This window comes from Chiloscyllium punctatum, chromosome 46 (genome assembly GCF_047496795.1).
Source record: "Chiloscyllium punctatum isolate Juve2018m chromosome 46, sChiPun1.3, whole genome shotgun sequence".
Classification (NCBI taxonomy): Eukaryota; Metazoa; Chordata; class Chondrichthyes; order Orectolobiformes; family Hemiscylliidae; genus Chiloscyllium; species Chiloscyllium punctatum.
The window spans coordinates 57,420,528-57,447,326 of NC_092784.1; the positions used below are offsets into that span (position 1 = coordinate 57,420,528).

General features: G+C 46.9%; 1 protein-coding gene across 2 annotated transcripts in view; it reads left to right on the plus strand.

The window, feature by feature from the left end:
* LOC140468141 (uncharacterized) overlaps positions 1-26,799 on the plus strand; it is a 318,469-nt gene that overhangs the window by 273,387 nt on the left and 18,283 nt on the right. For both annotated transcript variants that reach the window (XM_072564343.1, XM_072564344.1), the window contains 12 exons: positions 470-523; positions 1,316-1,369; positions 2,616-2,723; positions 3,792-3,845; positions 4,918-4,971; positions 6,533-6,586; positions 13,683-13,736; positions 17,897-18,004; positions 18,111-18,164; positions 22,633-22,686; positions 24,142-24,249; positions 26,386-26,439. In XM_072564343.1, coding sequence (XP_072420444.1) covers positions 470-523; positions 1,316-1,369; positions 2,616-2,723; positions 3,792-3,845; positions 4,918-4,971; positions 6,533-6,586; positions 13,683-13,736; positions 17,897-18,004; positions 18,111-18,164; positions 22,633-22,686; positions 24,142-24,249; positions 26,386-26,439 — 810 coding nt within the window. The remainder of the gene's footprint in view (positions 1-469; positions 524-1,315; positions 1,370-2,615; positions 2,724-3,791; positions 3,846-4,917; positions 4,972-6,532; positions 6,587-13,682; positions 13,737-17,896; positions 18,005-18,110; positions 18,165-22,632; positions 22,687-24,141; positions 24,250-26,385; positions 26,440-26,799) is intronic.

Genomic DNA, 26,799 nt, shown 5'->3' on the forward strand with positions numbered 1-26,799 from the left:
CTGCCTTGCAGTGCTCGGGACCTGCGTTCGATTCCAGACTTGGACAGACTATCTGCATGGAGTTTGCACATTCTCCCCTTGTCTGTGTGGGTTTGTTCTGGTTTCCTTCCACAGTCAAAGATGTGCAGTTCAGGTGAATTGGCCATGCTTAATTGCCCATAGTGATAGGTGCATTGGTGGGTTACTCTTTAGAGGGTCGGTATGGACTTGTTGGGTCGAAGGGCATGTTTCCTCACTGTAGGGAATCTAAGTTTGATAGAATTTTTTGTAAACCTCAAACAATGTTATCGTGATCCTTTTCAAGAAATGAAAATGTCCTGGTCAGTTGGATCTTGGCATGAATTTTTCATTCAGGGGTTCATTTCTGTCGTAATTACTGACAGTTTATAAGGAATGGCAGCCCCCAGGCTGATGCTTAAGGTCTCACAGTCGTGAACAGAATTCATCATCTCCTCTTCTGTCCATTTAGGGTCCTTCAGGACGCCCAGGTGGTATGGGCTCTCCAGGATCAGTAGGTGAAAAGGTGAGTGTTTCTTCTTTGTGCTTGTGGCCTGAGCAGGATTATTCAGAAATCACAAAGCATCTAATAAACTACCCTGAAGGAACCTCCCCCCTGCCAGCCCCTGAATGATGTGGGCATTGGCAGGAACATTGGGGCAACCAAGTGAGATAGTTGGTAAGGAGCTTCCCGAAGTCAAGAGGAAAGTGTCCCATTTTGAATGACAGTTATTTTCTTGCTGGTGAGCAGCGAGAGATCTACTGGCATGGACTTGTTCTTGCGTCATATCATCTCACTGATATGCATCACTGGACTTGCAATCCCATCACACAGTGGATCAGTGGTTAGCACCGCTGCCTCACCGCACCAGGGACCCTGGGTTCGATTCCAGTCTCGGGGTGCTTGTGTGGAGTTTGCACGTTCTCTGTGTGGGTGTGCTCTGGTTTTCTCCCACAGTCCAAACATGTGCAGGCTAGGGGTAGATTGGCCCTGCTAAATTGTTCATAGTGTTCAGGGATTTATGAGTTAGCCATGGGAAATGTGAGGTCAAGGGGATTAGGTGAGGGGCAGATCTGGGTGGGATACCCTTTAGAGGTTTGGTGAGGACTCAATGGGCCAAAATGGCCTGCTTCCACACTCTAGGTATTCTATGATTCTCTACAGGAAGCTCTTCAGGTTACAGTTACCCGTTTGGGAAGAGAATCTGCCATCCACATTGAAGGCTTTTGTGTGCACTCGTTCTGGAATGAGACGTTACATGGACTGATTGAGGTCATCTCGGCTCAATGTAACCGTTGTGTTTGACCTTCATTACAGGGAGAGACGGGAGAAGCTGGAGACCCAGGCATACCGGGAGAACCAGGTATCGCTGTGAGTACCCAATATTGTCTTAATTCCATTGAAATGCCATTGAAGGTTGACCGCCCATTCCTGCAGTTTCCCTTGCCCCCGAATTGGCCCCCCTCAGCCTGATTGGCAGCAAACCATTTGACAATCTTTCCCATTCCTTGAGGGAACACGTTGTGAAACTTGAAAGGGTTCGGAAAAGATTTACAAGGATGATGCCAGGGATGGAGGATGTTAGCGATAGGGAGAGGCTGAACAGGTTGGGACTGTTTTCCCTGGAGCATCAGAGGCTGAGGGCTGACCTTAGAGAGGTTTATAAAATCATGAGGGGCATGGATAGGATAAATAGGCAATGTGTTTACCCTGGGGTGAGGGAGTCCAGATCTAGAAGGTATAGGTTCAAGATGAGATTGGAAAGATATAAAAGGGACCTAAGGGGCAACTTTTTCATGCAGAGGGTGGTGCGTGTATGGAATGAGGTGCCAGAGGAAGTGGTGGAGTCTGGTATAATTACAACATTTAAAAGGCATCTGGACGGGTTGGAAGAGTTTAGAGGGATATGGGCCAAATGTTGACAAATGGGACTAGATTCAGTTAAGATATATGGACAGCATGGATGGTTGGACCACAAGATCTGTTTCCGTGCTGTACAGTTCTGTGACTCTAAGTTTGCCAAGAAACACTAGGTGTGGATTTGCAGCTATCTCCCCTACCACAGGGTCAGTGATTTCTCCACTCAGGGCAAAAGACGTCACATTGAAACAGTGACGGATTGATGCTCATGGGAACGCTCTATATTGAGATGGTAATAGATAGGTGACCATTTCGAACATCAAACCAGAATCTTGATTCAGAGATTGTTTGGAATCCCAAGTTCAGGTGTGAAATAACATTGTCCTGCTCTCGTTCTTGAAGGCTCAGGATGGATAAAATTGCTCACGAGTTTTGAGAAGATTTGTAGATTGGCTTGAGTTTCTGGATGGAAGTTTGCTTGCTGAGCTGGAAGGTTCATTTTCAGACGTCTCATCGCCATACTCGGTAACATCATCAGTGAGGAAATGACATCACCAATCCAAGGAAACCTAAACACACAAGTAAAAAATGGGCCGTAACACCAGTGCTTCACCGGAGGCTCACTGATGATGTTATGGTGACGAAATGTCTGAAAACGAACCTTCCAGCTCAATGAGCAAACTGATATCCTGGATAAAATTGCGTTTGAACATTTATGTTGTATTTGAAGCATTTTTTTTAACATCTCTTGCCCAAGGGTCCTAAAGGTGAAATTGGTGAGAAAGGGGACACAGGTCCGTCGGGTACAGCAGGACCTGCAGGGGTCAAAGGTCCTCCAGGTGAAGATGGTGCTAAAGGTGGTGTGGTAAGTAGGCCATCCTCTCTCCTTATCCATCCTTGGATAACCAGGCAGGTTCTTCTCAGTGTTGGACACGAGGCCTAGAGAAGTAATGAAAGCTCACCAAGCTGAGGAGATGGGGATTTCTTTTTCAGTCACAGATTGTGGGTGTCACTAAGCTGGCCTGTTCTGTCCATCCCAACTATCCTCATTTCAAAGAACACTTAAGAATCACATAGCTCTTAACCATTGCTGTCGTCTGGAGTCACATGTTGATCAGACTTGGGTAAGGATGGCAGATTTCCTTCCCTAAAGGACATTAATGAACCAGATGAGTTTTTATAACTATCAACAGTGGGCTATTGACTGTTAGCTTCATTTTCTTAATTTGTTTTTTAATTAATTCAAATTCCACCATCTGCCATGGGTGGCTTTGTTATCTTATTCATTCACAAAACGTGGTCATCAATGGCCCAGCATCTAATGCCCATCGTTAATTGCCCAGAAGGCAGTTAAGAGTCAACCCCATTGCCCTGGGTCTGGGGTCACATGTAGGCCAGACCAGGTAAAGATGGCAGTTTCCTTCCCTGAAGGGTGTTGGTGAACCAGATGGGTTTTCCAACAATCAACAATGGATTCAGGGTCACCATTAGACTCTTAATTCCAGATTTTTATGGAATTCCTCTATCTGCCATGATAGGATTCAAACTCATGCCCTTCAGAATGTTACCTGGCTCTGAATGTAGCAAGTCCTGTGACAATGCCGCTACTTCACGGCTTCCCCATTATTTCTCAGTCGGGAGCAGTTAGCGGACCACGTTGATACTCCTTGGAGCTTGGGAGGATAAAAGATGATGCCATTGACAGGTGGAAGGTTCATCAGGAGGGGGACAGGGTGGGGGGCTGGGAGGATGTCTCTGCTGGCTTGCAAATCCATTAAACAAGGACACAGTCTCAGGGTGGGGGGATTAAGGATTGCAATGAAACGTCTTCACATGGAAGTTATTCTTGCTCTGTCAGAAGTATTATTGTCTAATCTCTCTTTCTCTCTCTCTGTGTCTCTGTCTCTCTCTGTCTCCGTCATCTGATTCTCAGGGTCCGGCTGGTTTTCCAGGTGATCCCGGTCCAACAGGCGAGCCAGGTATTCCGGTGAGAAGCTCAACCTCGGCACGGGATTCTTTGATTCCGAAGAAAGTCCACACGGGATTCGAAATGTTAACACTCTCTCTCTCTCTCTCTCTCTCTCTCTCTCTCTCTCTGTCTCTGTGTGTGTGTCTCTCTCTCTCTATCTCTGTCTCTTTCTCTATCTCTGTCTCTGTCTCTCTCTCTCTCTGTCTCTCTCTCTCTCTCTCTCTCTCTCTGTCTCTCTCTCTCTCTGCAGATGCTGGGTATCTCCAGCAATCCATTTGTTTTAGGGCACATGACATTCTGTTATAATGTGCATTTCATCAATGCGAATTCGCTGTAATGCGATTGATGAATTGCGGATGCTGTTTCTCCAGCGTGAACTTTTGAAACGTGTGTTGGCTGTCATGCTATTACAGCGCCAACGCTTGAAACGCTGTTTCCAAGGCACGATTTCTCTATAACGCGGGGTTGCACACGAACGCAACATGATTGTCATGTTATAGAATAACTGACTGTATTCCTCTGCACGATTCAGTGAGGGTGTCTTAAAGGGCCATGTGTGTAGTTGACTGGGTCAAAAGCTGGTATCAGTCACTGCCCCACTCCTGACTGGCTGGATTATTGGCGTCCATGTTTTGGAAGCTGGGAAAATCCAGAGAATCACTGGCTCTCCCATTCGGCCAGCGTAGTGACATTGCCCAACTCTTCCCAGCCCTTTAACAACCGATTTCCTTTTGAGTTTGGGAGCGTTGTCAATCCTTATTCATTCCCCCCCCCCCAAAAAACCTCTACAAACCCTAATTGGCATCAGCACAGGAGGAGGCTACTCAGCCCATTCTGACTGTCCAACTCCCTTTGGAAGAGTTCCCCAGTCAATCCCTACAACATCTCAATGTCTCCAATTCCCTTTGAAAGCAACTATTCAATCTCCTTCTTACCATTTGTTCATCAGATAGGAACTCACTTTCTTCAAAAAAATCTCCTCATTCATGCCGCTCTCCCCCCCCCCCCCCCCCCGCCCCCCCATTGTTTTCTCAAATGGTTTAACTGTATTTGGCAGCGGTAACCAATCTTGTTGTGGTTTTTATTTTAGGGAGTAGATGGTGTAGTTGGTGAAAAAGGCAGTCTTGGAGACCCCGGCATGATGGTAGGTGTGTCAGAGTGTCACACTCGTCCTCAGAAATTGCGTTATGAGTAATTCTACGGCTCAAACTCTATGCTTCCTCTCCCCACAACAACGGATGAGAGGTTATGCCTACAATTAGCTCCCAGCCTGAGAAAGAGCAGATCTCAAATGCTGTCATTACTTCCTCAAGAGCGTGAGATGGAGCTGTTGCGACAAAGGAAGGGAATTGTGATGTGACAGAGTTTTGAGGTCTTTAATTGGCTACTTTACAAATACGCTCGTTCTTAAAATTGTAATTTGACGAGGCCCCAAGACAAACTTAATCCCAAAATGGTCCATTTCCACTTGGAGTCATAGAGTCATACTGACCCTTTGGTTCAACAAGTCCATGTCCACCATTATCTCAAACCAAACTAGTCCCACCTGCCTGTGCTTGACTCATGTCCTTCCAAATCTTTCACGTACTTCTCCAAATGTCTTTTAAACATTGTAACTGTACTTGCGTCCACCACTTTCTCATTCCACACACGAACCACTCTCTGAGTAAAAAGTTTTCCCCTCATGTCCTTTTTTAAATCTTTGTCCTGTCACCTTAAAAGTATACCCCCTTGTTTTGAACTCCCCCAGCCTAAGGAAAAGACTCTCGTCATTCACCTTATCTATGCCCCTCATTATTTTATAAACCTCTTTAAGATCACCCCTCAACCTCCTGCGTACCAGTGAAAATGTCCCAGCCAGTCTAGCCTCTCCTTTATAACTCAAACCCTCCACACCCAGGAACATCCTGGTAATTTTTTTTCTGAACCCTCACCAGTTTAATAGTATCTTTCCGATAACAGGGTGACCAGAACTGGACACAGTACTCCAGAAGTGGCCTCACCAATGTCCTGTGGAACCTCAACATAATGTCCCAACTTCTATAGTCAAAGGAGTGAGCATTGAAGGCAAGCGTGCTAAACACCTTCTTCATTACCCTGTCTTCCTGTGACACAAACTTCAAAGAACTTTGTACCTGAACCCTAAAGTCTCTTTGTTCTACCCAGTGCCCTACCATTAACTGTATAATTCCTGTCCTTGTTTGCATTCCCAAAATGCAATACCTCGCATTTATCCAAATTTAACTCCATCTGCCAATCCTCAGCCCATTGACCCAATTGATCAAAATCTCTTTGTAACCTTAGATGACCTTCTTCACTGTCCATTACACCAAGTTTGGTGTCATCGGCAAGCTTACTAATAATGTCTCTGATATTCGCATCCAAATCATTTACATAGAGTTTGCAGTGTGGAAGTTTTCTCTCCTGCCTTGTTAACCCTATCAAACAGATAGCTATGTTCCGACTGAGTCCGTCATGCCCAGATATCTGTCTCTTCGTAATTACCTGTTCTCATCTACACACGCTCCAAATATGGTGTCAATCAGCTTCCTAATCAATCAGCAGCTTTTAGCTCAGTGCCCCATGGTAATGGGGATCACAGTGACAGCATATGCAGTGTGACACACCCTGTCCAGCACAGTAAACATGCTCTCAACACTGTCGGGAGGATGAATCTCTCTAACGTTTCTCTGTTGGGTTTGCAGGGTCCACGTGGTGCATCTGGTGAGCCGGGCCCTCAGGGATTGCCGGGAAAGAGAGTGAGTACTTACATACTCGGGGGGGGAAAGCTAATCTGGGAAAACCAGCGAGTGACAGTCACTGCTCCAACTCCTTCTTCCAAACAGGGCTTCAGTACATCCACCGCTTTCATTTCCAGCAATTGCTGTTTCCACCCCACCATCTGTATAAGAAGTAAAGGTTTGCATTTACATAGTGCCTGTTATGACCCCAAAGTGCTTCACTGCGAGTGAGATGCTTCTAACAGTGTTGGGAAAACAGGAAACATTAATCCCCACAAAGCCCAGACAAGATACGCTGCTTCAGTACTGTTTGCCAGGATCCTCAATAGTACACACAAGCTCCCTCAGTAGGTACTTCCTTGGTGAATCACTCACTTAGTGATGCATTCCCTCGGTGCAACACTCCCTCAGTGATGCATTCCCTCGGTGCAACACTCCCTTGCTGTGATACTCCCTCAATAAGGCACTTCCTCGGTGCGACACTCCCTCGGTGCAACACTCCCTCGGTGCGACACTCCCTCGGTGCGACACTCCCTCAGTGCGACACTCCCTCAGTGAGTCACTTCCTTCAGTGCTGTACTCGCTTGGTACAAAATTCCCTTGGTACGACACTTCCTCAGTGCAGTTCGCCCTCAATGAGTCACTCTCTCAGTGCAACACTCCCTCCGTGAGTCATTCCCTCAGTGCAACACTCCCTCAGTGAGTCACATAATCAGTGTGTCACTCAGTGCGACACTCCCTCAGTGCAGTACTCCCTTAGTACAGAACTCCCTTAGTACAGTCATTCTTTCAGTGCAGTACTCCCTCGGTAAAAAACTCCCTTGGTACGACACTTCCTCAGTGCAGTACTCCCTCCGTGAGTCACTCCTTCAGTGCAACACTCCCTCAGTGAGTCACACTTTCAGTGCAGTATTCCCTCGGTATGACACTCCCTCAGTGCAGTACTCCCTCAGTGAGTCACTCCCTCGGTGCGACACTCGGTGCAGTATTCTCTCAGTGCGACACTCTCTCGGTGTGACATTCTCTCAATGAGTCACTCTCAGTGCGACACTCTCTTGGTGCGATACTCTCTCGGTGCAACACTCGCGGTGCAGTATTCTCTCAGTGAGTCACTCTCTCGGTGCGACACTCTCTCAGTGCAGTACTCCCTCGGTGCGACACTCTCGGTGCAGTATTCTGTCAGTGAGTCACTATCTCCGTGCAGTATTCTCTTAGTGAGTCACTGTCTCAGTGCGACACTCTCGGTGCAGTATTCTCTCAGTGAGTCACTCTCTTGGTGCGACACTCTCGGTGCAGTATTCTCTCAGTGAGTCACTCTCTCGGTGCGACACTCTCTCAGTGCGACACTCTCTCGGTGCGACACTCTCTCGGTGCAACACTCTCGGTGCAGTATTCTCTCAGTGAGTCACTCTCTCAGTGTGACACTCTCTCAATGAGTCACTCTCGGTGCGACACTCTCTCGGTGCGACACTCTCTTGGTGCGACACTCTCGGTGCAGTATTCTCTCAGTGAGTCACTCTCTCAGTGCAGTATTCTCTCAGTGTGACACTCTCTCAGTGCAGTACTCCCTCGGTGCGACACTCTCGGTGCAGTATTCTCTCAGTGAGTCACTCGGTGCGACACTCTCTCGGTACAGTACTCCCTCGGGGCGACACTCTCTCAGTGAGGCACTCTCTCGATGCAACACTCTCTCAGTGCAGTATTCTCTCAGTGCGACACACTCTCAGTCCGACACTCTCTCAGTGCGACACTCTCTCAGTGCAGTATTCTCTCAGTGCGACACTCTCTCAGTGCAATACTCTTTCAGTGCAGTACTCCCTCGTGTGCGACACTCTCGGTGCAGTACCTCTTTGTTTTGTGTTTCCTGACCTGTGGTCCCTGATTGGAATCAGTTTTGGCGTCACAGGTCCTGGACATACTGCAGTTTCTGGTTACTGGCTTTCAGTTCCATGTCTAGATTTTCTGCAGCCAGTTTATTCAGTAGGTTTGGTAAGTTAGCAAGCAGAGTATGAACAAGGTGAGTTGTCATGCGAACAAGCTGTTTAACAAGTAACAATCCCCTTTAATTGGCAACTTAGTGCTGCCTAACGAGAACTTATCTCAACGTCTGGCGAAAGTATAAAAGAAGGAACAGACATTCCTGATGCGATGAGTCTCTCTGGAATTGATGTTGATTCTGCCAAAAATCTTACCATTGCCCACATTGCTCAGTGTCCTACAAGAAATGTCCCAAAATGTTTCAACAGTCATGAGCCATCTCTGAAGCATTATAGTGTGATGAGCAGGAGTGAGTGACAATCACAGAATAATATGCTGAGTGCAGAACCTCAGGAGCTGGATGAACTGAGGATTATTCGAGAGGCTGAGAGGGTGATTGATAGAAGCTACAGGGACATAGTTACGCCAGAGAACAGAGGTAGCTGGGTAACAGTTAGAGGTGGGAAGGGGAAGAAGCAGGCAGTGCAGGGTTCCCCTGTAGTCGTTCCCCTAAAAAATAAGTATACAGCTTTGGAAACTGTTGGGGGGGACAGCCTTGCAGGTGTAAGCTGCAGTGAAGGGGTCTGTGGCGTGAGGTCTGGCTCTGAGACTCAGAAGGGAAAGGGGGAGAGGAGGAGAGCACTAGTTATAGGAGACTCTCTAGTTAGAGGGACGGACAGGCAGTTCTGTGGACATGGGCGAGACTCTCGGATGGTTTGTTGCCTCCCGGGTGCCAGGGTCCGAGACGTCTCGGACCGTGTCTTCAGAATCCTTAAGGGGGAGGGTGTGCAGCCAGAAGTCATGGTACACATTGGCACCAACGACATAGCTAGGAAGAGGGGTGGGGAGGTCATTCAAGAGCTCAGGGAGTTAGGCTAGAAGCTAAAAGCTAGGACAGACAGAGTCGTCATCTCTGGGTTGTTGCCGGTGCCACGTGACAGTGAGGCAAGGAATAGGGAGAGAGTGCAGTTGAACACGTGGCTGCAAGGATGGTGTAGGAGGGAGGGCTTCAGTTATTTGGACAATTGGACTGCATTCTGGGGAAGGTGGGATCTGTACAAACAGGATGGGTTGCACCTGAACCAGAAGGGCACCAATATCCTGGGGGGTAGGTTTGCTAGCACTCTTCGGGGGGGGTTTAAACTAATTTGGCAGGGGGATGGGATCCGGACTTGTAGTCCAGCAAGTAAGCTAGCTGTGTGTCAGGATGTCCAAGACTGTAGGGAGGCTGTGGAGAAGGTAGCACTGACAGGGACTACTTGCGGACACAGAGATGGGCTCAAGTGCGTATACTTCAACGCAAGGAGTATCAGAAATAAGGTGGGTGAACTTAAGGCGTGGATCGGTACCTGGGACTACGATGTTGTGGCCATCACGGAAACATGGATAGATGAGGGACAGGAATGGCTGTTGGAGGTTCCTGGTTACAGATGTTTCAGTAAGATTAGGGAGGGTGGTAAAAAAGGAGGGGGGGTGGCATTGCTAATGAGAAATGGTATAACGGCTGCAGAAAGGAAGTTTGAGGGGGATCTCCCTTTGGAGGTAGTATGGGCTGAAGTCAGAGATAGGAAAGGTGCAGTCACCTTGTTGGGTGTTTACTATAGGCCCCCCAATAGCAGCAGAGATGTGGAGAAACAGATTGGGAAACAGATTTTGGAAAGGTGCAGAAGCCACAGGGTCGTAGTCAAGGGTGACTTCAACTTCCCAAATATTGATTGGAAGCTCTTTAGATCAAGTAGATTGGATGGGGCGGTGTTTGTGCAATGTGTCCAGGAAGCTTTTCTAACTCAGTATGTAGATTGTCCAACCAGAGGGGAGGCCATATTGGATTTGGTACTCGGTAATGAACCGGGACAAATGATGGGCTTGTTAGTGGGTGAACATTTTGGTGATGGTGACCACAATTCTGTGACTTTTACCTTGGTTATGGAGAGAGATAGGTGCGCACAACAAGGTAGATTTTACAATTGGGGGAAGGGAAATTACAATGCTGTAAGACAGGATTTGAGGAGCATAAGTTGGGAGCATAGGCTGTCAGGGAAGGATGTGGTGGAAATGTGGAACTTTTTCAAGGAGCAGATACGACGTGTCCTTGATATGTATGTACCTATCAGGCAGGAAAGAAATGGTCGTGTGAGGGAGCCTTGGTTGACGAGGGAGGTTGAATGTCTAGTAAAGAGGAAGAAGGAGGCTTACATAAGGTTGAGGAAACAGGGTTCAGACAGAGCAGTGGAGGGATACAGGATAGCCAGAAGGGACCTGAAGAAAGGGATTAGGAGAGCTAAGAGAGGGCATGCAAAATCCTTGGCGGATAGGATCAAGGATAACCCCAAGGCATTTTATGCGTATGTGAGAAACCTGAGAATGACGAGAACGAGGGTAGGTCCGATCAAGGACAGTAGTGGGAGACTGTGTATTGAGTCGGAAGAGATAGGAGAGGTCTTGAACAAGTACTTCTCTTCACTATTTACGAACGAGAGGGATCGTATTGTTGAAGAGGAGAGTGTGAAATGGACTGGTAAGCTCGAAGAGATACTTGTTAGGAAGGAAGATGTGTTGGGCATTTTGAACAACTTGAGGATAGACAAGTCCCCCGGGCCTGACGGGATATATCCTAGGATTATGTGGGAAGCAAGAGAGGAAATTGCAGTACCGTTGGCAATGATCTTCTCGTCTTCACTGTCAACGGGGGTGGTACCAGGGGACTGGAGAGTAGCGAATGTTGTGCCCCTGTTCAAAAAAGGGAATAGGGATAACCCTGGGAATTACAGGCCAGTTAGTCTTACTTCTGTGTTCGGCAAAGTAATGGAAAGGGTACTGAGGGATAGGATTTATGAGTATCTGGAAAGACACTGCTTGATTAGGGACAGCCAGCACGGATTTGTGAAGGTTAGGTCTTGCCTTACAAGTCTTATTGAATTCTTCGAGGAGGTGACCAAGCATGTGGATGAGGGTAGAGCAGTGGATGTAGTGTACATGGATTTTAGTATGGTATTTGTTAAGGTTCCCCATGGTGGGCTATTGCGGAAAGTCAGGAGGCATGGGATAGAGGGAAATTTGGCCAATTGGATAGAAAACTGGCTAACCGGTCGAAGTCAGAGAGTGGTGGTAGATGGTAAATATTCAGCCTGGAGCCCAGTTACAAGTGAAGTTCCGCAGGGATCAGTTCTGGGTCCTCTGCTGTTTGTAATTTTTATTAATGACTTGGATGAGGGAGTCGAAGGGTGGGTCAGTAAATTTGCAGATGATACGAAGATAGGTGGAGTTGTGGACAGTGAGGAGGGCATTTGTCGTTTGCAAAGGGACTTAGATATGATGCAGAGCTGGGCTGAGGAGTGGCAGATGGAGTTCAACCCTACCAAGTGTGAGGTTGTCCATTTTGGAAGAACAAATAAGAATGCGGAATACAGGGTTAATGGTAGGGTTCTTAGTCAGGTGGAGGAACAGAGGGATCTTGGGGTCTATGTACATAGATCTTTGAAAGTTGCCACTCAGGTGGATAGAGTTTGTAAGAAGGCCTATGGTGTATTATCGTTCATTAGCAGCGGGATTGAATTCAAGAGTCGTGAGGTGATGTTGCAGCTGTACAGGACTTTGGTTAGGCCACATTTGGAGTACTGTGTGCAGTTCTGGTTGCCTCACTTTAGGAAAGATGTGGAAGCTTTGGAGAGGGTGCAGAGAAGATTTACCAGGATGTTGCCTGGAATGGAGAGTGGGTCGTACGAGGATAGGTTGAGAGTTCTCGGCCTTTTCTCGTTGGAACGGCGAAGGATGAGGAGTGACTTGATAGAGGTTTATAAGATGATCAGGGGAATAGATAGAGTAGACAGTCAGAAACTTTTTCCCCGGGTACAACAGAGTGTTACAAGGGGACATAAATTTAAAGTGAAGGGTGGAAGGTATAGGGGAGATGTCAGGGGTGGGTTCTTTACCCAGAGAGTGGTGGGGGCATGGAATGCGCTGCCCGTGGGAGTGGTAGAGTCAGAATCATTGGCGACCTTTAAGCGGCATTTGGATAGGTACATGGATGGGTGCTTAATCTAGGATAGAAGTTCGGCACAACATCGTGGGCCGAAGGGCCTGTTCTGTGCTGTATTGTTCTATGTTCTATGTTCTAAATGTTTTCTGCCATTTTTAAGATGTTAAACCTCAGCAAACCATCTTGCAAACATCCGTTCTGAGGAAGGGTCATTCAACCCGAAACATTTAACTCTGCTTTCTCTCCACAAAATTGCCAACCCTGCTGAGCTTTTCCAACAATCTCTGTTTCTGTTTCTGCAAAAGTGAATAACCTTCTAATTGCAAACTTTACCGTCACAGATAAGGGGAGGAAATTACCTATTGCAATCTCTGAGGTTCTAATAACAGAATAAAAAAAGTCACAAAAGGTGTGTGATTTATCCAGTCGCTCGAACTCGGTGACTGCAGACTCACTTGTCATCCTATTTCTGAAGGGAGTAATTAATTGGTTTGTTTTAGTTTAGTCACTTTGGAATGCAATATTGAGAGGAGATCTTAGGAAATCCACAGCATAATTTCTTTAGTCACAAGCAGCTCAGGGTTTTATAAATTGTAATGATACCATCACCATGACTGAAGGGTGAATGAAGTTAATCAACTGTTCAGTTCTCAATGTGATTCACAGGCCACATATTCAAGGGAAAGTCTGCAAATGAACAATTTTCTTGAAAGGGGGTTTTGGATTGGACTTGAATGTGAATGTGTTACATTGGCTACAAGGTCCCTGCCCTTTTGTGTGTGTGTGTGTGTGTATCTGTGTGTGTGTGTATATTTGTGTCTGTTTGTGCATGTGTGTAAGTCTGTGTGTTTCTGTGTGTGCGCGCGCATGGGTTTTTTGTGTGCCTGTGCCTGTGCATGTGTGTGTATGCGCGCGCATGCGTCTGTGTGTGTGTGTGTGTGTGTGTAGTTGGTGGAAACACTGGGGTTTGTTTTGTGCTGTGTAATTAATCACACTCTAGTTACTAAACACGTCCCTCCCCCTCCTCAAAAGGCACTCTTTCCTACCCCTCTGCAGGAACACTAACCCCACACTGTGACACTGTATCATCTCCTGATTGTTGCATGGTGTTAGAGTCTCATTGATTTCAAACACAGCCCCTTTTTCTCTCTCTTACAGGGACCACCTGGACCTCCAGGGTCAGAAGGGCGAGAGGGTCTCAAAGGTGAAAAGGTATGACTACTTTATGTAAAAGAAAAGATGATAACAACCAAACTTTTACATCAAGTTTCACGAAACTACGATTGTGAAATTTACCAGAGCGCATTTCCCACTGAATTGCCTCCGGGCATGGTCCCTTACCACCGGTCTGCCTCACCCCGATTTGGACTTTGACAGTGAGCGTCGGAGGGCTATTTGGCTTTGGGGTGCATCACTGATAAATGAAGTCTGTCCTCACCTGAAGCTATTGGTTCCCATTTTCCAGTCGCAGCTGGAAGAGGAAACACGAGTGTCTAATCCCTGGCGTACAGAGGGTTCCTGGTTTAGGAGCACAGACCGATACAAGGTCTCAATTTAAATTTCGGACATTCGAGAGATGGTGATGTTGTCATGGTTGGTAGTGTTTGAGCTACTGTGCCTGTTCACTTCAGGCCACTCCCATCCTTGTCTCTCTCTCTCTCTCTCTCTCTCCTTTTCTTCTTTTCTCTTCTCTTTCTTCATCTTCCTGACGTTATGGGGAGGTGGGAGAGTTGGCAGTGCCTGGAGCAGGGATTCCTGGCTGCGGTGGGCCTGGAGCGGAGAATCCTGGGCGCGGTGCGCCCGGAGTGGGGATTCCTGGTTGTGGTAAGCCTGGAGTGGGGATTCCTGGCTGCGGTGGGCCTGGAGTGGGGATTCCTGGCTGCGGTGGGCCTGGAGTGGGGATTCCTGGCTGCGGTGGGCCTGGAGTGGGGATTCCTGGCTGCGGTGGGCCTGGAGTGGGGATTCCTGGCTGCGGTGGGCCTGGAGTGGGGATTCCTGGCTGCGGTGGGCCTGGAGTGGGGATTCCTGGCTGTGGTAAGCCTGGAGTGGGGATTCCTGGCTGTGGTAAGCCTGGAGTGGGGATTCCTGGCTGTGGTAAGCCTGGAGTGGGGATTCCTGGCTGTGGTGGGCCTGGAGTGGGGATTCCTGGCTGTGGTAAGCCTGGAGTGGGGATTCCTGGCTGTGGTGGGCCTGGAGTGGGGATTCCTGGCTGTGGTGGGCCTGGAGTGGGGATTCCTGGCTGCGGTGGGCCTGGAGTGGGGATTCCTGGCTGCGGTGGGCCTGGAGTGGGGATTCCTGGCTGCGGTGGGCCTGGAGTGGGGATTCCTGGCTGCGGTGGGCCTGGAGTGGGGATTCCTGGCTGCGGTGGGCCTGGAGTGGGGATTCCTGGCTGCGGTGGGCCTGGAGTGGGGATTCCTGGCTGCGGTGGGCCTGGAGTGGGGATTCCTGGCTGCGGTGGGCCTGGAGCGGAGAATCCTGGGTGCAGTGGGCCCGGAGTGGGGATTCCTGGCTGCGGTGGGCCTGGAGCGGAGAATCCTGGGTGCAGTGGGCCCGGAGTGGGGATTCCTGGCTGTGGTAAGCCTGGAGCGGCGATTCCTGGTGGTTGATGGCGCGAAAGCAGGGGCATGAGGAGCTGGGGTCTCCTGGGTCACTGTTGTCGGCGGAAAGGGGGCTCCTTCAAGCCAACCTTTCTTGGAGACGTTGCAGAATCCCTGGAGCTGTGTCTGGGACACCAGTCAACAATGAGGGAGGCGATGGCTTTGTGGTACTATCACTGGACTGTTAATCCAGAGACCCAGATATGGGGACTTGGGTTCAAATCACAGCAAAACTTAAAAAAAAATCTGAATTAAAAGTCTAATGCTGAGCATGACTCTGTTGTCAATTGTTGAAAAAACAATGTCCTTTTGGGAAGGAAACTGCCATCCTTACCCAGTCTGGCCTACATGTGACTCCAGACCCACAGTAATGTGGCTGCCATGTGGGGCAATTAGGGATGGGCAATAACCTAGTCAGTGATACCCTCATCCCATGACTGAATAAAGGACAGATGACCTCTACTTAAAGTATTTTCTTTTTATACTTTTGTCACTTAAAAAGGCGCTGGGTTGTGGTGACAAAACACTTCTCACTGGATCTCCCCAGATATATGTGACAATAAAATCATGTGTTCATTCATTCATTAAAAATCATTCATTTATTCATTTCCTGGACTTGTGTGCAACTGCTTTACCTTGTCCTGCATTGTTTTCTGACTGACCTACGAACCGAGTTGCAAATGGATTCAGAAAGGGAACCTGCTTGCAACCCAGGGGTTGCCTGTACATCAGAAGGGGTTTAACAGATGGGAACTATCTTCAGCCCAATGTCGGAAATTGGCCCTTGGGACCATGCGTAGATTATTCACTAAGATCCTGGCTGACCTGATTGTGGTCTCCACTCAAATCCTCTCTCTGACCCGCCTCACTCCTGTATCTAGCCAGAACTTGGATGTTGCCAGGATTGGAGGGTTTGAGCTATAGGGAGAGGATGAACAGGCTGGGGCTGTTTTCCCTGGAGCGTCGGAGGCTGAGGGGTGACCTTATAGAAGTTTACAAAATTATGAGGGGCATGGGTAGGGTAAATAGGCAAAGTCGTTTCCCTGGAGCCGGGGAGTCCAGAACTAGAGGGCATAGGTTTAGGGTGAGATGGGAAAGATATAAAAGAGACCTAAGGGGCAACTTTTTCACACAGAGGGTGATACGTGTATGGAATAAGCTGCCAAAGGAAGTAGTGGAGGCTGGTACAATTGCAACATTTAAAAGGCATTTGGATTGGTATATGAATAGGAAGGGTTTGGAGGGATATAGGCCGGGTGCTGGCAGGTGGGACTAGATTGGGTTGGGATATCTGGTTAGCATGGACGGGTTGGACTGAAGGGTCTGTTTCCGTGCTGTACATCTCTATGACTCTATGGACTTGCCCTATACTGCTCTCCGGGTAGGTGAATCCCACAGATCCTCTGGGAGCAATAGAAAAGCAGTTGTCTTCAGTTCCATCTTAAAACCAAGACCTCTGATTCTTAAACATTGTCCCGTAGTTACTGTCACTCCTACAAGGGGAACTGTCCTCTCAGCATCCACTCCACCAAGTCCTCTCGGGATCCTGCATACGATAATTGAGAAAGGGTTATCAGAATTGGGCACAGAGGAAAATTCAGCTTAATTAGAAATCTCCATCAAATTGCAATCCCAAAATTGGCAGATATTGGTTTTTGAAGCATTTACGATTTACGTAGAAGATACGAAACCCAACAAAGCTGTGTTAAAATTCCCTGCATGCCTTGTAAGCGCTGAAAATAATTTGGTTGTGATTGGCAGTGAATTGTGAGCAATAGCAAAAGCTGCTAAAACCAATTCTCAATTCTCCGCTCAGTTGGGTCTCTGGGGGGGATGTGACAGATTGTACTTAATTCTGCATTTAAAATGTCATTTGTTTCAAGAGTTATTTTCACAATGCTCGTACCTTCCTGAAAAGAAACGTGTTCCCAACTCGCGGGCATTACTAGCTGGTCCAGCATTTGTTACCGGTCCCTAATTGCCCTTCACAAGATGGTGGTGAGCTGATGTTTTGAAATTCTGGAGTTTTAAATGCATAGGGACATCTATCATGCTGTTAACAAGGGAGTTCCTTGATTTTAACCCAGTGACGGTGAAGGAATGGCAATATGCCAAGTCAGAATGGCGAGTGGCTTGGAGGGAACTTGCAGGGGGTGGTGTTCTCTTTAGTTGCTGCCCTTGTCTTTCTAGCTGGAAGTCTATTGACCCCCAACATTCCAAATGCGGCCCGACCAGAGCCTTAAACAGCCTCAGCAGTACGTATCTGCTTTTCTCTTGAAATGAATGTTGACGTTGCATTTGGCTTCCTAGCTGCCTAATGAAGGGCTTACGCCCGAAACGTCGACTCTCCTGCTCCTCGGTTGCTGCCTGACCTGCTGTGCTTTTCCAGCGCCACACTCTCGACTCTGATCTCCAGCATCTGTAGTCCTCACTTTCGCCTTCCTAGCTGCTTCCCCAACCCATGTGTTAATCTTATAAAAACACGAGCTAGGATCACCCTCCAAAACACTTTGTGCTTCAGATTACCGAAGTCTTTCCCCATTTAGAAAATAGTCTATGCCTCTATTCTTCCCACCAAAGTGCATAACCTCACACTTCACATTTAATTCCAGCTGTCAGGTGTTTGGGAAGGCCGGTCAGTTGGATTAAGAGGAAAGGATCTTACCTTAATCACATAGCGATATTAAACATTTGCCTTTTTAGACACACTGTTTATAACCGCAGTATTACAGGTACTAACGATTGCATGTGGGCCTTGTTTATTTTTTCACACAGGGCTCTCCGGGACAGGAAGGCCCAGTGGGCAGGACTGGGCCTATAGGCCCACAAGGGTCACCAGGCAACATAGGACCTGAAGGCCTCAGAGGGATACCTGGCCCTGCAGTAAGTGAAGATCCAAAGAGAATGTGATAGACGGCATTACGTTTTGCAACAAACGGCTGCAAATATCAAGGGATAACCCCTCGTAATGTCTGTTCTTCTTCAACAGGGAGAACAAGGCCTCCATGGACCCCCTGGCCAGGCTGGACCCCCAGGCCCAATGGTAAGATGAGAACAGCCCCTTCAGTCTGATCCGTTACTCAGTGTTATCGTGGCTGGTCTGTACCAGACCCCCGTCTGCTTGCCTCTGCTCCACGCTTTGTAAGCGAGCCAAGCTCGTCAACCTCACAATTCAGGCCGTTATCACAAAAATGTCGCCAGAACTTTTCAACTTGCACTCATCAGGACACTTCGAGAGAATACAATTTTTCAAACCATCACAATTTAAAGGACAGGAGGTACAGGCAGTTAAATTATTGATTGATCGAGTATCTACTTTTCTTTTGTGGGGTAGAGTTTCATAGAGACATAGAAAACAGGAGCTGGAGTAGACCATTCAGCCCTTCGAGCCTGCTCTGCCATTCTATAGGATCAACTCAGTCCCCTGCTCCAGCTTTCTCCCCATACCCTTTGATCCCTTTAGCCCTAAGCCCTTTATCTAATTCCATCTGGAGTACATGCAATGTTTTGGCTGTAACTATTTTCTGTAATAGTGAATTCTGCAGGTTCCCCACTCTCTGAGTGAAGACATTTCTCTTTATCTAAGTCCTAAATGGCCTCCCTGGTATCCTTATTGGGAACGCCCTTCCTGTGTTAACCCTGTATTTTGATAGGTTTCTATGAGATCATCCCACCTCAATCTTCTGCACCCCAGTGAATATAGTTCAAACCAGTCTCTCTCTGTATGTTAGTCCTGCCATCCCAGGGATTAGTCTGATCAACCTTTGTTGCACTCCCTCCATAATTGAGACATTCTTTCTCAGTTAAGGAGGTGGAAACTGCTCACAATATTCCAAATGCGGTCTGACTAGTGCCTTTTACAGCCTCAGTAGTACATCCCTGCTCTTATATTCTAGCCCTCTCGAAATAAATGCTAACAACGCATTTGCCTTCCTTCAGCCAACTGAACCTGTATGTTAACCTTAAGAGGATCCTGAACTCGGACCCCCAAGTCCTTTATGCTTCAGATTTCCGAAGACTTACCCTATTTAGAAAATGCTCTACACCTCTATTCTTCCTATTACAGTGAATAACCTCACACTTACCCACACTGTGTTCTATCTGCCACTCATTTGCCCACTCTCCTAGCCTGTTCAGATCATTCTACAACCTCCCTCAACACCACCTGTTCTCTCTGTCTATCATTGTGTCATCTGCAAACTTCGCTACAATGCCCTCAGTTCCTTTGTCCACATTGTTAATGTATCATGTTGTGGTCCCAACACTGACCCCTGTAGGACTCCACTAGTCACTGGCTGCCTTTATCCCTACTCTCTGCCTTTTGCCAGTCAGCCAATCCTCTCACCATGCCAGTACCTGCCCCTAGCACTATGGGCTCTTATTTAATAGCCTCCTGTATGGCACCTTGTCAAAGACTTTCTGAAAATACCAAATAGATCACATCCACAGGTTCTCCTCAAAGAATCCTAATAGATTTGACTTCAAGCATGACTTCTACTGGACGAAACCATGTGGACTCAACTCTCTTTTATCATGCACGTCCAAGTACTCTGTAATCTCATTGTTAATAATGGACTCTAAAATCTTACCAACGACTGAGATTAGGCTTATGCCTTCCTTCCTTCCTTGAACAGGGGGTTTACATTAGCCATTTTCCAGTCCTCTGGGACCCCCCCCCCGACTCCACTGATTCCTGAAAGATCACCACCAATTCCTCTACAATCTCTTCAATTATCTCCTTCAGAACCCTGCAGTGTAGTCTGAGGGCTACGGGGAGAGTGTGGGTAAGTGGAGTTGAAATTCCCATCAGCCATGATTAAATGGCGGAGTGGACTCGATGGGCAGAAAGGCCTTACTTCCATTCCTATGTCTTGTGGTAGTTCATCTGGTCTGAGTGATTTATCTATCTTCAGAACTACCAGCTTCCCCAGCACTTTCTCCTTAGTGATACCATTATACTCACCTCTGTCCCCAGCCTCTCTTGAAGTTCTGGTGTGCTACTGGTGTCTGCCACTCTGAAAACTGATGCAAAGTACCTGTTCAGTTCCTTTGCCATTTCTTTGTTCTTCTTTACTACTTCCCTAGCCTTAATTTCAGCAGTCCAATGCCCACTCTTATCTCCCTCTCACCTTTTGTATTTCTAAAATAAAAACTCTTACAATCGTCTTTTACATAACTTGCTAGCTTACGCTCATAATTTCATCTTCTCTTCCTTATGACTTTTTTAGTCATCCTCTGGTGGTTTTTAAAGTCTTCCCAATCCTCTGGTTTCCAACTAATCTTCACCACATTGTATGCTTTTACGTTTGACTTTATGGTGTCCCTGACTTCCCTTATCAGCTGTAGTTACCTCGCCCTCCCCTGAATTGCTGCTATGCCTCCTAAATTAACACCAGAAACTCCTGTCATTGCTGCTCCACCATCTTCTCTGCTTGGATCCCTGTCCAATCAACTCTGGCCAGCTCCTCCCTCATGTCTTTGTAGTTTCATTGCTCAATTGTAATGCTGTTACATCTGGTCCTAGCGTCTCAAGCCACAGGGTGAATTCTATAATGTGATGGTCACTGTCCCCCAGAGGTTCCTTCACCTTCAGCTCCCCAATCAATACTGCCTCATTACACATCACCAAATCCGGAATTGTCTGTTCCCTAGTGGTGTCTAACCCCCATGATGCTCCAAAGTACATCTTGTAGACATTCCATGAATTAGTCATAGAGATGGCATGGAAACTGACCCTTTGATCCAACCCGTCCATGCCAACCAGATACTCCAACCCAATCTAGTCCCACCTGCCAGCACCCGGCCCATATCCCTCCAAACCCTTCCTATTCATATACCCATCTAAATGCCTCTGAAATGTTGCAATTGTACCAGCCTCCACCACTTCCTCTGGCAGCTCATTCCATACACGTACCACCCTCTGCATGAAAAAGTTGCCCCTTAGGTCTCTTTTATATCTTTCCCCTCTCACCCTAAACCTATGCCCTCTAGTTCTGGACTCCCCGACCCCAGGGAAAAGACTTTGCCTATTTGTCCTATCCATACCCATCATAATTTTGTAAACCTCTATAAAGTCACCCCTCAGCCTCCAACGTTCCAGGGAATACAGCCCCAGCCTGTTCAGCTTCTCCCTATAGCTCAGATCCTCCAACCCTGGCATCATCCTTGTAAATCTTTTCTGAACCCTTTCAAGTTTTGCAACATCTTTCCGATAGGAAGGAGACCAGAATTGCATGCAATATTCCAACAGTGGCCTAACCAATGTCCTATACAGCCGCAACATGACCTCCCAACTCCTGTACTCAAAACCTGTTAAGATTTGCTTTCCCAAAATGCAGCACCTCACATTTATCTAAATTAAACTCCATCTGCCACTTCTCAGCCCATTGGCCCATCTGGTCCAAATCCCGTTGTAATCTGATTGCTATAAATTCAGAGTCTTACAATCTTATACTCCACAACCACCAGATGAAGGAGCAGCATTCCAAAATCTAGTGCTTTCAGTTAAACCTGTTGGATTATAACCTGGTGTTGTGTGATTTTTAATTTTCCTTGAGATCCACCATCTCCCTGATTTTCCCAGTCCACCTGCATGCTCAAGTCCCTGTGTCATTTGTAATGCTGCCTTCCTACCATATCTTTTCTATCCCCAGCTTTATTTTCTTCCCTGTACCCTGACTACTGGTAGGAAGCCTGTACCCCACTCCTGTTAGGGTCTTTTTTTCCTTTGAGGGTCCTCAACCCTCACAGATTCTATGCTTTTCAACTTGAGATAATTTTTTGCTGTTGATTTAATATCATTTCTCTCTAACAAAGCGAATCTGTCGCAACTGCCCATCTTCCTGGATTCCCTGCCTGCCCTTCCCATCCTCTGCTTCTGAAGGCAGTAATTGTTAAACTGAGTGCGTGTGTTCCACACTGGACGCATGGAGATTCAACCCTCCTACCAATTTCAGGAGCGTTGGCTGGAGATTTGCCAGTCTGGTGATGGGTCTACCCGTAGCTTCAGCCACCCACACAGCCGACTTGAACAGAAATGCCTGTCTGTCTTGGTGACCCCAGAATGAACTGCCAACGTTCTGCAGGGAGTCAGTGTCTGACTGCGGAGGGGGGGGTTCATCCAGCAGTCATAGCCATGGGGAAACAGTTCGAGATTCCAAATCAAACTTTCAGTGTCAGAATGAGAACCTCCCCCACCCCCCCACAATCACCGCCCCCCCCCCCCCCCCCCCCCCCGCCAAATCCAGCCCATTTCACTCTCAGGCTCCAGAAGAAGACAAGGAACATCAGTCAAGTAACCACGTGTGTGTCTGTGTGTGTCTCTGTGTGTGTCTCTGTGTGTGTCTCTGTGTGTGTGTCTCTGTGTGTCTCTGTGTGTGTGTCTGTGTGTGTGTGTGTGTCTTTATGTCTGCAAGTGTTTGTTTATGTGAGAGGGAGATTGCTGTATGTCTGTGTGTGTGTGAGTTGCTTGCCTTGAATTGTTTAACTCTCTGTTTGCTTCCATTGCTTAGGGTCCTCCTGGCATGCCTGGTCTCCGGGGTGTTCAAGGATTAAAAGGTGACAAGGTGGGTAAACCTCAGGCCTGTTGGAGAGATGCTGTGCCAATGACAAACAATTGCCTGTTTTTTTTTCCCAATCTCTTCAGTTGTTGCACTGGACTCTGGAATCACATTTCCATTTACCTCAGCTTGTCTGAATGACCATCAGTGGTGATGTGATACACATGTGGACACAGGGGTCCCTCGGGGGGTTTTGGCCAGGGGGAAAGCAGCACATAAGATTGTCAAATGGCCATCCCACCTATATCTTGCCCAGCCCTGCAACTTCTTCCCCATGATGTTGAGGGGCACTGGCCTGTGTAATAATACTCTGACATCTTGAGGGTCCTAAGTGGCTAATTATTGCCCCTGTTCAGCCCCTCAATCCCCCTCCACAGCTGTAACACACTAAATAGTGGCAGGTGGGCTGGAATGTGAAGGCTGTTCTCTTGGCAAATGGGAGACATGACATGGGGAGCCCTTTACCCTCCCCATCTTTGTTCTTCCCCATCTGGCCTCCAAATCCTACTTCGTTGACCCTCCTCGATCCCCTGCCTTCCTGCTTTAAAAACCTAGCACTTGGCTGCATCCAGATCCCATTGAGGATTTCCCTGGATCTCCTGTGGTCCCATTGCTGAGCTCTGGTACTGCTTGATCCACTGAGGGGTGGGAGATAATCCTCTGCTGTTCTAACAGTTGATGAGTTTGGAAATGATCAGAAGTGTGCAGTTACCCTCCCCGGTCTCTTAAAATCCTGCCCAGACCTGTACAATTGTAGACACACACACACACTGTACATGCACCCGCACACAAAAACACACACACACATGCTCATATATACACGAAAACACACACACACCCATACAAAAACACGCGTGTGCATGTGCAACCACATGTAAAGACATAAGCAAATATGCAATTAAATACATTTGCACGTGCACACACCTAATCATGCATCCACAAACCGACACACACTTACACACACTCACTTACATGCACACACTTACCCACACATACACTCTCTCAAACACATACTCTCTCTCACACACACATATGCAAACAGATGCATACACACGTACACACGTAAACACACGTGCACATGTACACACAGACACATACAAACACACACACACACACACACACACATTTTAATTCATTGATTACCACTGAAGGGCTTCACCAAGTGCCGTAACTGGAAAACTCAAGGTTACTCCAAAGGGACCCATTTTCTACCCTGATAATGTTGGAGGGATGGTTGCTGTTTTAAAACATATCCTGTGATGGAATTCCGAGTTGCCATAACTCCGAGTGAAAGTGACCAAAAGCTGCAGTGAACTGGATGGTCAGTTCATCAGAGAATCAGTCTGGTGATTGAGCAGGATCACGTGGGAAACTCACTGAGTTGCAAGCATTTCAGATGGCGACTGGTGCATTGGCAATGTTCTCACTCTCATGTTGTTCTTCCCTGTTTCACTTCTTTAGGGGCACATTGGATTAATCGGTTTAATAGGGCCTCCTGGTGAGATGGGTGAGAAGGGAGATCGTGGCCTTCCAGGAATCCAAGGGATACAAGGCACCAAGGGGGATGTGGTTAGTACAAGCAGCAAACAGTGATTGCAATTAATAATTCAGACCTATGGCCTTTATTTTCCAGGAAAAATCCCCTGATATTGTTGGGAGTGAGAACCACTGATGCTAACTGCTTCTAGAGGGTGTTGCATTCTGGGACAGAGCAGTAATCATACTTTTCAAAAAGAAAATATCAAGATCTCAGTTATTTATTGAAAGAATGAAACCTTTAAAACAGAACAAGTTTAACTTTACAAGAGTCAAACAAGCATACATCAAAAAATATCTTAACCTTCCTTTACTCTAAAACCCAGACTCCACCTAAGTTTTAAAAAATGATTTGACAGGCAAATTGCAGTCACTCGTAAACTATAGAACAAATATTAAATGCCAGGTACAACTAAGGCAGACCTTATGAAATGGTTTGACAGTTGACTCAGTGTAGAAATCATCAATCACAATCATATGGTCCTTTATAGCTCAGCCTTCCTCATAAAGAATTTCAGTTCCTCTTCGAGGATATAACCCAATTCCCAGCTGATAGAAGCACAAACCAACCTATAATCCATAGACAATCAGCAGCAGAAATACACACACCTCCTCTACTCTGCCTATGATGCTCTGGATGATCTTAATCCATTCATTATCCTCAAATAATGGAAACAGCGACAGCAACCATATCTTTGCCTATTCACAGCTTCAGGTTGCAGCCTTTATCTTCAACGGTCTCCTTGTACTGCACCACTGTACTCATCAGCTACACCTGAACTGGGGCAGTGTTCTGTCCTCTTTATTCCTCTTTATACATTACAGCAAGTTTGTTTCCTCAGAAGTGTTGGTTTCTGATATAGCTGCACATGGGCTGCTATCCCAAGTCACCCTTTATTTAATTGTGCACAGTACTATGGCCAGCCAGCTCAGAGTCAGTCCCTGAAGTGAGGAGATTCTGAATCTCGTAGAAACATAGGAGAAAGGAGGAAGAGGAGGCTATTCGGCCCTATGAGCCTCCTCTGCTATTCATCATGATCATGGCTGACCGCCCAACTCAATAGCCTAATCCTGCTTTCTCCCCATAACCTGATCCCATTCATCCCAAGTGCCACATCTAGCCACTTCTTGAATACATTCAATGTATGCTGTTTTTTTTTAAATGCATTTAACTTTTAATGAATCTTAAATTGCACAATGAAAATGTTCGCTCTTGCTCCTCAACAACTTACAGGAAATACATAGTATCCAACAAGTTACTACAAATAAGGTGGTCTAATACAATATAAATATAAAACGTGGGTAAATTAATTTAATCACAATATGTTCCAATTAAAGTCAAGTAAGAAACACACTGGACAGTGGAATCTTCCGAGTAAAGCGTGGTATCAAATCAATGCAGGTCTCAAATAGGCAATGATAATATTCACAGTTATTGTTAACTTTTCAAAATAAATATGTCTGTGCTAAAGGCTGCATTTTTGTTACAATACAGATCGTTTATAAGCTGAGATGTATATGCAGATGTAAGTGCAGACATGAAAGTTTGTATTCTGTTTGTAGGGCTCCCTGATTGATCCAAACGAACAATCCCAATCAAGGATCTCATAGTCAATAAGGTCCACCTTGTTCCAATCACTACAGTTTCCAACCTCAGGTTCGGTCTTCATATCTCTAGGAACCTTAAAGGGTCACCTTCTTTTCCTAGTTTCCCTTTTCGGTTTCTCTTTCCCCCTTTTCCCTTCACACTTAGGATCCAATTGAAAAATAAAATACGAGCTTTGAAACAAGGGTTGAACAGCCAGGGCTGATTGATAAGGAGATGCCAATTCAGTTGAGGGCAATGATCTATGTTTGGGCACCAGTTCTCCTCTGCTCACTAATGTGTTCAGAGAGTGTAGCCTATGCTTTATGTGCTTTCTGGTCTTGAAGATGACTTCCTCAATACAGTCTCCTCATGCAGAGTATCTAGTTTATGTTTCGGAGAGTGTCAAGCATTACAGCTTCCTCAAGGAGGGAGATAATGTGCAGTAAAGTTCCAAAATGTCTTGTCAGTCTTGCTGTCAGCTCTCAGTTTATCTTTGCAAGTATCTTTGAGCGGTCCCACAGATGATACTATCTCAGCTTGTGATTTGATTCATAACTTAACCTTTTTTCTACCTGTTTTAGGGTCTCGCAGGTTTGAGTGGTCCCATAGGCCCGCCTGGATCTCCTGGTTTACCAGTAAGTAGACAGACTCTTGTCTCCCTCAGAATACTGATCTACCAACGTTGCATTCCACTCCCTTCCGTTGCCCACTCCCCAACTTTCTGCTTTTACCTCAGACCTCAGGTGGGGAGGTGGATGGCAATGTCACCTGACTGATAAATCAGAGATCCCATGTTCTGGGGACCCGGGCTCAAATCTCACCAGGTTGATGGAGGAATTAGAATTCCATAAAATGACGGCCAAATGGGGACCATGCGCTATTGTTTAAAAGCCCACCTGGTTCACTAATTCCCCTTTAGTGAAGAGAATCTGCCATCCTTACCTGCTCTGCCCAGGTATGAGTCATCTGGTTGACCCTTAACTACCCTCTAGGCA